The sequence below is a fragment of the Osmerus eperlanus genome, chromosome 18, assembly GCF_963692335.1.
Source record: "Osmerus eperlanus chromosome 18, fOsmEpe2.1, whole genome shotgun sequence".
In the NCBI taxonomy this organism is placed as follows: domain Eukaryota; kingdom Metazoa; phylum Chordata; class Actinopteri; order Osmeriformes; family Osmeridae; genus Osmerus; species Osmerus eperlanus.
The window spans coordinates 853,237-864,037 of NC_085035.1; the positions used below are offsets into that span (position 1 = coordinate 853,237).

Here is a 10,801-nt window from a genome sequence, read left to right on the forward strand (position 1 = left end):
CTCTCACGACTCTCCTTCATCCTCATCTCATATTTTATGATCAGACTGTATCCATTATGGCTGATGACATCAGACCTAACATCAGGAAACATGACGATGTTCAAAAAAAGGAATCAGTCTTTCATTCCTTTGATCTATATCTCTGTACATAATTTTATTTACATGATACAATTTTGCAGTAATGTCGGGTAACAAGATTATATGCGCGGTACATAAATATTAAGATGGTTTGTACAAACTTGCATAACTAATAAAAGGGTTAAAATGAAACACAGATTAGGTGAAATATCACAGCCCTAAAGACAACAGCTCCAAGCAGCCAGACCAAAAACGCTACAAATGAAAATAAATTGAAAAATAACCTAGTAAAATCAATAAGTCCGCTGGATCAGGTCTACACAACACAAGCACGTATTTTCATACACACACACAAATACTCAGTCAAATGTACTAACAGCATACACACATCCGACACTTGTGTTTAACACCGAGCATGTGACACTCCATAATATACTGGAAAATATATTTCATCACACACACACACAAATGAAATAAAAATAAACATTCAACAACAAAGTGAAATATTGATCAAAAGCATGAGTGGGTCTACCCCCCCCCCCCAGCCTGGAGTTCTATCTCATTCTGCAGATACACAACACACCATGCATGACATCCTGGCTCCCTGGGTCACACTAGGCAGGAGATAACAGCCAGAACAGCAGAGAGGGTGTTTTCCCTGGGTCACATGACCCGCAGGGCTGGATGAGGTCATGTGACAGTTTCAGAAGCAGGAAGTGTCACCCCCCCCCCCCCCCCCCCCAAGCCTGAAGGACCACAGCAGCCATGACGTCATCGCAAATCTTCTTCTTTGTGGGTTAGCGAGGGCCGTAGCAGCGCAGGAGCCGAGGAGAACAGCGACACGAGCAGGGCTGTCAGAGGAGTGCGTACCATGTAGGCTAAGGCCTTTACACAGGGACCCGGGTTCGAATCCAGACCGGGTCATTTCCTGCATATCCTACCCCACCCTCCCTTACATTTCCTGTTACCCTTCACTGTAACTGTCCCATTAAAGCAGAAATGCCCTAAATATATATATTAAAGAATAAACCCCCCAATGACACAGGTGGACCCAGGATGACGGCAGGCGAACAGGAAGTGGTAATCCTCAGACGCCACATGGCTGCCTCACAACGGACTCCCACCATCCCGGCCCTCTGCTTTAGCTTGTTTTTAGAAGATGGCGTTCATCGTTGGGCGAACCAACAAATCACTACAGTCTTTCCTCTGCGTGACCTCTGACCTCCTGGAGGGTGGCGGTGCCGCGACACTCCGAGGGAGGAAGACGACCTCTGACCTCCCCCGACAGACGGAGCCGAAAAAGAAAAATACGTCCAAGTTGCTACGAGCCGGCTAGTGACGACGAGACTGGAGGGGAGAGGAGGAGGTGGCCAGGGCTGAAACAGTCTTCCAGTCCCTCAGGAGACACATAACCCTCTCCTCCTCCTCCTCCTCCTCCTCCCCCTCTCCTCCCAACTCTGACACTTAGAAACAGACAGCCACAAAGTAAACTCATGACAATCACGACACACCAGATCATCTATTGGACAATAAATCAGACACCCCGTCAGGCCCCGCCCACCCCCCCAAAACACTACAGTTATGCCAGCAACCCCCCCCCCCCCCCCCCCCCAAAAAAAAAACTGTTGCCTACATCGCATAATCTTCTTTTTAAAACATTCGTAAATCGCCATTTTTTTGTCAGCTAAAAAAAAAAAAAGCTATATGTGATCGTTCATGCACCGTAGAACAGGATAACACACCCCCCTCCCACTCAACCCCTCTTGTTCCCCGACCCACCAACGGTCATTTAAAAAATCTAGTCCTTTAGAAAACGCAGGTTGAGAGCGAGTCCATGTTTGTTCCAGGCCAGTGAAGCTGCAGCCTGCTGAGGGTGAGAGCTTCGTGGAGGAGACACACACACAGAGTCTTATATTCTCTGGATCTTTTCTGCCACCACCACTGGGTTCTCCTTGCGGATCTTGGCCGCCGCCTCGGCCTTGTAGTCGTAGGGACAGCTGTGCTTGTCAGAGTACCGGTGCAGCCCGCAGAACAGGTTACCACAGCGACAATCAAACCCTGGGGAGGGAGGAGAGACTGTCAGACTCTGTCACACACACACACGTGACACAGTTCTGCAGAGCAGTTAGAGAGAGGGGTTCCTGGGGGCAGGAGAGCAGAGGCAGCAGGATAACAGAGGCAGCAGGGGAGCAGAGGCAGAAGGGCAGCAGAGGCAGGGCAGCTGTCAGGACGCAGGTCTCACCTGTCAGGCCGACCTTCTTGCGGCACATGAAGCACCTGTTCTTCTTGGGTTTGGTGGGCTCAAGGGGGCTGGGCTCCTCGCTGCCCGAGCCCCCGGGGGGGGAGGCCAACGCCGTGGGCTGGGTCACTACTGGACACACACACACACAGAGCACTGAGACAACGCCGTGGGCTGGGTCACTACTGGACACACACACACAGAGCACTGAGACAACATCTAGCACTCCAATCTCACTCACACACACTGTACCACAACATCGTGTTCTAGTGCAGCCATCTGATCTGGTCTTCCACACACACACACACACACACGCTCTTCCCTCCCATGTAAGAGCAGAGATTCCAACATGGCCGCCGGCTCCTTTGTGGCACTCACCAGGTCCTGCCAGCTCTGCTGCGGGCGACGACGCCTCGTCCTCACAGGAAATGCTCATCTCCGTCATCTGCTGGGTGACAGGAAGTGATGCGGCAGCCGCAGCAGCAGCTCCACTAGAGGGCAGAGAGAGAGAGAGAGAGAGAGAGAGAGAGAGAGAGAGAGAGAGAGAGAGAGAGAGAGAGAGAGAGAGAGAAAGAGAGGTTTAACCCAACGGTCCCCTTCCTGACAGGAAAGCTAGTCTGAGAGCAGGAAGGCCAGGCTGGGGTGCCCAGCGGAGGGAGCAAACTAGGGGCCCAACTCTAAACATATCCCGGGCACCCTTCACTACCACCAACTGCCCCCCCCCCTCACCTGGCGGCCTCTGCAGCAGCAGCAGCCACGGCGTTGTTCAGGGTGGCCTCTATTCTCTGGAAGGCTGCAGCCTCGGCCGTGGGGCTGTTGGACACGCTGCCACCTGGTGGACAAACACCTGTAGTTCAGCTACAAGCACTTCAGAAAAGGATATTCAGCATAAATAATATCTACAAAGGGAGCAGGGCTAGGGGGTAATATCTACAAAGGGGGCTAGGGGGTCTCACCCATGGCACTGAGGGGGCTCACGCCCCCGTTGTTCTGTCTGGTCAGGTGCTCCTTGTAGCACACCGAGCACATGCCGCTGGTCCGGGGGTTGCCGTAGAAACCGCAGCCCATGGTGCAGAGCATGGGCACTTGGCTCTGATTGGTCTCCTGGGCCATCTCTGCTAGGTGGTGACTAGTCCTGGACACAAACACACAACCAGGAAGTAGCGTTACAAACCAAAAAAAAAGGAGAAGGGGAGAGAGAGAGATAAACTCAACATTCACAGACAGAAGTCCTCTATGCAGTCAGAAAGGGAAGTCACCCAGTGATGAATGAGCAGTGAAGTTATACGTGATTACAGACAGACATTAAAACTCTGTCCCGAGTAGGACGGTGGTCTAATAATCGCCAGGCAGTGCTGGCAGCGATCTCCGAGGATCACACAAATCTATTCATGTTCAACTCGGCTGAACCCGCTCACCCAGGTTGCCGTATCACCGTACAGTTAACTTTCAGTTGGAACTTCACGTTTGCATTTGATAAGAGGAACTACGCTTTGATAGGTCAGTCGCCACCGTTAACTGTGTTTTTATAGGCTACAGCGTCAACAGATGAGATAGGTTTTAGATACGTTTTTTTTGGGGGGGGGGGGGGGGAGGGAGAGATGCGCAAACAGACTTCTTAAATCATTAATGGCGACGATGACGAGAGGGAACGAGTCACCCTGGTTACCTCACCGGCTCGTTATCACAGTAGAAGACAAACACGACGGCAAGGTAAGAGACACCGGTATAGAGCGGCAAAACGTTCTGTTCAGATAATTACTCTTGATACCAGCCGCACAAAGACTGGCATTGTACGCCCACATGCGAGACTGACATGCCTTTCAGCTTTCAACAGTGCGGGTTGACAACCCAGAACTACCTAAAAAACGAGGCCCTTTAACGGGGCACACGTCTCTGACATTCACAAGGGGGCACCCAGCCGAGGAACTGTACACAACAGACTCAAGTCAACACGCCAGGCCACGCTTTCTAGTTAAGTGCGTCAGAGTCTTTCCCTGGAAAGGCTCCGCGAGCTGCCCCGTCACGTGTACGCCTGCTGACTGCGGCGTTCCTTGCTGCCTCGGTCTCACATGGACTTGGCGTATTAGCTTCCACCCTGTCACAAGGGTGCAATGTGACACGCTGATCTCAAAGGCACACTCACACAACCTCGCGAGCTGCCTTGGTCGGGGCAGAACATGGCTGGGTGTGGGATGCGGTGGCTGCTATTTATAGGCGAACCTGGAACCCCGTGAAGGTTCGGGTTACATCACATTAAGCTGCACGGAGCTGTATAAATCAGAGATGGGTGGGCTCGTTCGTTGTTTACTTCGCACGAAGACAAGGGCTACTCCCAATGAGAGTAACTGGTATAAAACACGTCTAACCCAACTAGCTCTAACTGTCAAACACAAAGCGTTCAAACACAATCCACATAAACTGACCAGAGTTGACGATTAGTCAACGTTAGTGACCAAGACATGCGGTTGTCCATTTCCACAAAACATGTCCATATAAAGGTAACTAGCTACTAGCAGGGTCGTCGACATTGACAAACAAACCGTGTCAGTGGAGGAGAAGGGCCTAGTCCAACTACTGTATGGCTCTTTAAATCCACTGTGTCATGCTAGGCTAGCTAGACACATTCGCAAACACTACTACCCCGAATTCGTCGTTAAAAGATGGACTGGGGCTTACTTCGACAATGCTAGCTACTCCCAACGTTAGATTGACTGAAAATAACGAATTTGTTGGGCAGTTTACTCGGGAGGCAACGTTAGCGTGTGTGATTTGGTCTGGTTAGCTTAAGGACGAGCTAGCCGTACTGTAGCTAGCTAGCGCTTTGTCTGGCTGTTCTTTGTTCACGGCTATAGTCGTTATTCTTCCTGTTGTTTACAACAAAAAGTTGACACGTATGATACACCGTAATGGTTAGCAACGAACCTTGAGACCAACATCACAAAACATTTAGGATCATTATTTTAACTTTCGCTGTATAACGACGTTATCTAGCCATCTATAGCTAGCTCGCCAAGAAAGATTCTTAAAACAACAGCTTGCTAGTGCTAGCCCCTAGCACTAGCAAGCTAGCTTACGTTGTTAGAATTGAGTGAGGATGCCTCGGGCTATTTAAGGAAATTAGTTCCAAAGTAACTTTTATGGGTTATTCACATACACAAATCAAATAATGGATTTCAAAAACAGCGTAGCATCAACGGACCTTAGAGTTCAGTAAAGGCTTGCGACATGCTATTGCTCGGAAACGTTTCACCCAGCAAGTGATGTAAGCTAGTTGAATGTTGCCCATGTTAGCTACTAGGCTACATAGCGAATGTCCGTAGCCACTGTAGTAGATTAAAAAAAAAGTTAGTTCGCTTGTAATCTAAATTCTTACCTTTAATTAATGTTGATTACACAGCACTGTAGCAAATAGTTTTTGCTCTATAGTGGATTCGTCTCTGGAACCTAAACTCCTGGAATCTCCCTTTATTAATGGTAGCTATAAATATATTGAAGGGCTGAGAGGCCGAGGGCTTATCCCACCAGCTGTCTAGCTGCGCTACTGTCTGTTGTCCATAGACTGCTTTTGTTGCCGTCTTTTTCTAGGAGGAGTGGCAACTACACGTCACGGAAAGTGTGACCCTCCTATAGGACGGGATTCGGGGGGGGGGCAGTGTTGCTGGAGTGTGCCCATCTCGGGTAACAGGTCTACAAACCGACGTGTCCACAGATCGCTACGGATACGATGCACATGCATTATTTGGAAATCAGCGAATTTGAGTTGTCAACACGTCACTTTCATCTTTTGTCACCTGCCACCTGTTTACTTTCGGAGATGGGACACGATGCACCAAAACACCAGTAAGTCATTTCACTAGGCTGCTTGGGTAATAGGTTGTTTATATTGCCCAATATTATATTGTACTGTACTTCGTGTCGGTGTCTCCGCCAGATTGTTTATCTCTAGACTGTTGGTAATCGTGGGCACGCAGAGATACGGGTTTACCGAGACAGTCAGGGGTCAAAACGGACATCCACATTTTCCTGAAATGTACTTAAATGAAATTGAACGAAATTTACAATAAATGTATTGGAGGTCCAAAACAAAGGACAATCGTTTATTTTAAAGTGCACATAGAAAACTAGAGCAAATTGAGGTGCCCTTTTTTAATAACAAATAAAACACAATATTCAAACTTTAATGTGAGCAGTATTCAAATGTTGTAAAAGAAACAAAAAGCTAACAGAAAAGGATAAACAACCAACTCCAGAAAGACGGAAATATTTTTTACCGACTGTCACTTTTTTTGGTGTCTGAACTGTTTGAGGAAGTTTGACTGGTCTTCATTGGAGAGTGTGCAGGGTAGGAGGCAGATCTGCTGTCACTGACTGACATGGCAGTTTGGAGGGTCAGGGGTTGGACTGCTTGCGCCGGAGCGCCCGCCTGATGAAGGCTCTGTGGTCGTATCTGTTAGGAGGGAGCATCCGAGGACCGTTGTACACGGTCAGGATGGTCATCTCATCTGCATAGTTCAAGTTCTGTAGGAGCTGGAAACACACACACACACACACACACATTATGGTACTGACTCCTGAGAAAGCACACATGGTCACTGGTCTCTCATTCCCCCTCTCTCTCACACACACACACACTCTCTCTCTCTCACCTTTGGCGTGATAAAGAAGTACTGTGAGGTGGTTCCTCTGCATGCTGTCCGCACCACAATATCAAACACTCTCCTTTCGTTCACAGGATCCATACCCTGGAGAAGAACAATCATCATCATTTATCCAGCAGAATCTTTTATCCTTTATTCAGCAGTAACAGGGGGGATTTCAACCTTTTTGATCTACAGTTGAATGCTCTAACCACTGAGCTATACCCATGGTTCATCCTAGGGTATGGAAGATAGGATATTCATCTGTGGGTGGTGCCTGTGTGCCTGTGTGTGTGTGTGTGTGCTGGAGATACATGACAACATGGTTGTGTGTGTGCTAAAGATACACGACTGCCTTAAGGCAAAACTGTAGATGCCAGATCCACCCACAGTGTTGGGCACAGGGGTGGGTGTGTGTTGCCTAGGGGAATGCTGGGTATGAGAGTGTAGTTGGTATAATCCCTGGCATGACTAAGATGATGGTGTAATACTAATATAATGTATTAATTTAGCTCTTTCAACTGAAGCGATGTTCACTGGAGGATCTGAACTAGCGACCTCTTGATCTGCAGCCAAATGATCTACCCAAGAGCTATACCCATCCTCTGTGTGTGTGTTCTCCACCTGGTTGATGTGTGTGTGTGTTCCTGGATGATGTGTGTGTGCGTGTTCTCCACCTGGTTGATGTGTGTGTGTGTTCCTGGATTATGTGCGTGTTCCCCACCTGGTTGATGTGTGTGTGTGTTCCTGGATGATGTGTGTGTGCGTGTTCTCCACCTGGTTGATGTGTGTGTGTGTTCCTGGATGATGTGTGTGTGCGTGTTCTCCACCTGGTTGATGTGTGTGTGTGTTCCTGGATGATGTGTGTGTGCGTGTTCTCCACCTGGTTGATGTGTGTGTGCGTGTTCTCCACCTGGTTGATGTGTGTGTGTGTTCCTGGATGATGTGTGTGTGCGTGTTCTCCACCTGGTTGATGTGTGTGTGTGTTCTCCACCTGGTTGATGTGTGTGTGTGTTCCTGGATGATGTGTGTGTGCGTGTTCTCCACCTGGTTGATGTGTGTGTGTGTTCCTGGATGATGTGTGTGTGCGTGTTCTCCACCTGGTTGATGTGTGTGTGTGTTCTCCACCTGGTTGATGTGTGTGTGTGTTCCTGGATGATGTGTGTGTGCGTGTTCTCCACCTGGTTGATGTGTGTGCGTGTTCTCCACCTGGTTGATGTGTGTGTGTTCTCCACCTGGTTGATGTGTGTGTGTGTTCCCCACCTGGTTGATCTCGTCCACCACCCTGAAGGGGCAGCGGTTGAGTTCCTGCAGGGCCATGAGGTACAGCATGGTGGAGACGCTACGCTCCCCTCCACTCTGGTGGTGCGCCGTGAGCTCGTGCAGCTGGGTGCTGCTGCGGAACTTCACCCTGATACGGATCCCGTACTTATCATACTCCTCCTGCAGGGGGCAGTCACACAGCTGGGGTGAGGAACTAGGGAGTCAGATGGCTGAGCGGTGAGGGAATTGGGCTAGTTATCCGAAGGTTGCCAGTTCGATTCCCGGTCATGCCAACTGACGTTGTGTCCTTGGGCAAGGCACTTCACCCTACTTGCCTCGGGGGGAATGTCCCTGTACTTACTGTAAGTCGCTCTGGATAAGAGCGTCTGCTAAATGACTAAAATGTAATGTAATGTAACTGTGTGTGTTTGTGTGAACAGCGTGTGTGTGTGTGTGTGCGTACAGCATGTGTGTGTGTACAGCATGTGTGTGTGTGTGTGTGTGTGTGTACAGCGTGTGTGTGTGTGTGTGAACAGCAAGTGTGTGTGTGTGTGTGTACAGTGTGTGCATGTACCTCGTTCTCAGAGTGCAGGTCCACCTCGCCAGCACACTGCATGGAACGGAAGAAATCACTGAACCTCTCGTTGATCTGCTCCACCAGCTGCTTCAGAGGGTTCAGCCAGCGCTCCTTCGCCTGCACACACACACACACAATAAGAAAAATCTAAGTCAGCATGTATTCCATGTTAGTAAATAAGTTAGACCCAGCACTGTCTAGTAATAATATTTTTTTCATTTGGGAGACACAAGGTGTGTGTGTGTGTGTACCTCTGAGATGGTCTGTCTGTAGGTGTGTGTGTGTACCTCTGAGATGGTCTGTCTGTAGGTAGGTGTGTGTACCTCTGAGATGGTCTGTCTGTAGGTGTGTGTGTGTACCTCTGAGATGGTCTGTCTGTAGGTGTGTGTGTGTACCTCTGAGATGGTCTGTCTGTAGGTGTGTGTGTACCTCTGAGATGGTCTGTCTGTAGGTAGGTGTGTGTGTGTGTACCTCTGAGATGGTCTGTCTGTAGGTATGTGTGTACCTCTGAGATGGTCTGTCTGTAGGTGTGCGTGTGTACCTCTGAGATGGTCTGTCTGTAGGTGTGTGTGTACCTCTGAGATGGTCTGTCTGTAGGTGTGTGTGTGTACCTCTGAGATGGTCTGTCTGTAGGTGTGTGTGTGTGTGTACCTCTGAGATGGTCTGTCTGTAGGTGTGTGTGTGTGTGTGTGTGTGTGTGTACCTCTGAGATGGTCTGTCTGTAGGTGTGTGTGTGTGTGTGTACACCTCTGAGATGGTCTGTCTGTAGGTGTGTGTGTGTGTGTGTGTGTGTGTGTACACCTCTGAGATGGTCTGTCTGTAGGTGTGTGTGTGTGTGTGTGTGTGTGTACACCTCTGAGATGGTCTGTCTGTAGGTATGTGTGTACCTCTGAGATGGTCTGTCTGTAGGTGTGCGTGTGTACCTCTGAGATGGTCTGTCTGTAGGTGTGTGTGTACCTCTGAGATGGTCTGTCTGTAGGTGTGTGTGTGTACCTCTGAGATGGTCTGTCTGTAGGTGTGTGTGTGTGTACCTCTGAGATGGTCTGTCTGTAGGTGTGTGTGTGTGTGTGTGTGTGTACACCTCTGAGATGGTCTGTCTGTAGGTGTGTGTGTGTGTGTACACCTCTGAGATGGTCTGTCTGTAGGTGTGTGTGTGTGTGTGTGTGTGTGTGTGTGTGTGTGTGTACACCTCTGAGATGGTCTGTCTGTAGGTGTGTGTGTGTGTACCTCTGAGATGGTCTGTCTGTAGGTGTGTGTGTGTACCTCTGAGATGGTCTGTCTGTAGGTGTGTGTGTGTACCTCTGAGATGGTCTGTCTGTAGGTGTGTGTGTGTACCTCTGAGATGGTCTGTCTGTAGGTGTGTGTGTGTACCTCTGAGATGGTCTGTCTGTAGGTGTGTGTGTGTGTACCTCTGAGATGGTCTGTCTGTAGGTGTGTGTGTGTGTGTGTGTGTGTGTGTGTGTGTGTGTGTGTGTGTGTACACCTCTGAGATGGTCTGTCTGTAGGTGTGTGTGTGTGTGTGTGTGTGTGTGTGTACCTCTGAGATGGTCTGTCTGTAGGTGTCCAGGGAGCTGCTTGTCTCGGTCAGCTCTGCCTCCAGAGTCCTGATTTCCTGCTCTCTCCTGTTGTACTCATCCACCACCTGGAGGTCAGGGGTCAGGATCAGGGGACTGACACACAGGCAGACAGACAGGACAGACACACACACACACAGACTTACGTTCTCGCTGAGGCCGGTAAAGCAGTCTGCCCTGGAGCGCTCCTCGTTCAGCATGGCGTCGATCTCGTCCAGGGTCTTTGGCAGCTGGCTGAAGGCCTGCAGCAACACAGCAAGGACTCAGCGTTCACACCAGACAGGGGGGAGGGGGGGTAGATGAGGGGGGTTAGATGAGGGGGGCCTGACCGTGTGAAGCTCCGGGGGAACCACTGTCTGACCAGGGTCCATGTTGCAGATCTCCCTGGCCCTCCTCATCAGGCCCTTGCATCGCTCCAACAGACGAGTCT

At 49.7% G+C, this 10,801-nt stretch overlaps 2 protein-coding genes across 3 annotated transcripts in view; both read right to left on the reverse strand.

Moving 5' to 3' along the window:
* Positions 1–1,735: 1,735 nt before the first annotated feature.
* LOC134038904 (AN1-type zinc finger protein 5-like) lies at positions 1,736–5,881 on the reverse strand. 2 transcript variants are annotated; one of them, XM_062484561.1, is made up of 6 exons: positions 5,694–5,881; positions 3,274–3,452; positions 3,047–3,149; positions 2,696–2,808; positions 2,321–2,446; positions 1,736–2,136 (listed from the first exon to the last, which is right to left on the reverse strand). In XM_062484561.1, the coding sequence occupies exons 2-6, from the start codon at positions 3,428–3,430 to the stop codon at positions 1,988–1,990; spliced, it is 648 nt and encodes a 215-aa protein (XP_062340545.1). In that variant the 5' UTR covers positions 3,431–3,452; positions 5,694–5,881; the 3' UTR covers positions 1,736–1,987. The 2 variants fall into 2 exon arrangements, with proteins under 2 accessions (XP_062340545.1, XP_062340544.1); XM_062484560.1 differs by having other exon boundaries at positions 1,737–2,136; positions 2,321–2,449.
* Positions 5,882–6,389: 508 nt separating this feature from the next.
* The window catches only part of smc5 (structural maintenance of chromosomes 5), a 5,610-nt gene continuing 1,198 nt past the window's right edge, over positions 6,390–10,801 (reverse strand). The window contains exons 2-8 of the mRNA XM_062484797.1: positions 10,701–10,799; positions 10,518–10,613; positions 10,335–10,439; positions 8,795–8,914; positions 8,221–8,400; positions 6,967–7,062; positions 6,390–6,847 (exon numbers count right to left, since the gene is read on the reverse strand). Of these exons, the coding sequence (XP_062340781.1) occupies positions 6,710–6,847; positions 6,967–7,062; positions 8,221–8,400; positions 8,795–8,914; positions 10,335–10,439; positions 10,518–10,613; positions 10,701–10,799 (834 nt within the window). The 3' untranslated portion in view covers positions 6,390–6,709. The remainder of the gene's footprint in view (positions 6,848–6,966; positions 7,063–8,220; positions 8,401–8,794; positions 8,915–10,334; positions 10,440–10,517; positions 10,614–10,700; positions 10,800–10,801) is intronic.

What these genes read in the sequence shown, in the direction of transcription:
- LOC134038904 (XM_062484560.1), bottom strand. Translation starts at nt 3,430, where the DNA reads ATGGCCCAGGAGACCAATCAGAGCCAAGTGCCCATGCTCTGCACCATG. An exon ending in GCTGCTGCAGAGGCCGCCAG is followed by an intron (nt 2,809 to 3,046) that starts GTGAGGGGGGGG and finishes TCTGCCCTCTAG; the next exon opens with TGGAGCTGCTGCTGCGGCTG. An exon ending in CAAGAAGGTCGGCCTGACAG is followed by an intron (nt 2,137 to 2,320) that starts GTGAGACCTGCG and finishes CTCCCTCCCCAG; the next exon opens with GGTTTGATTGTCGCTGTGGT.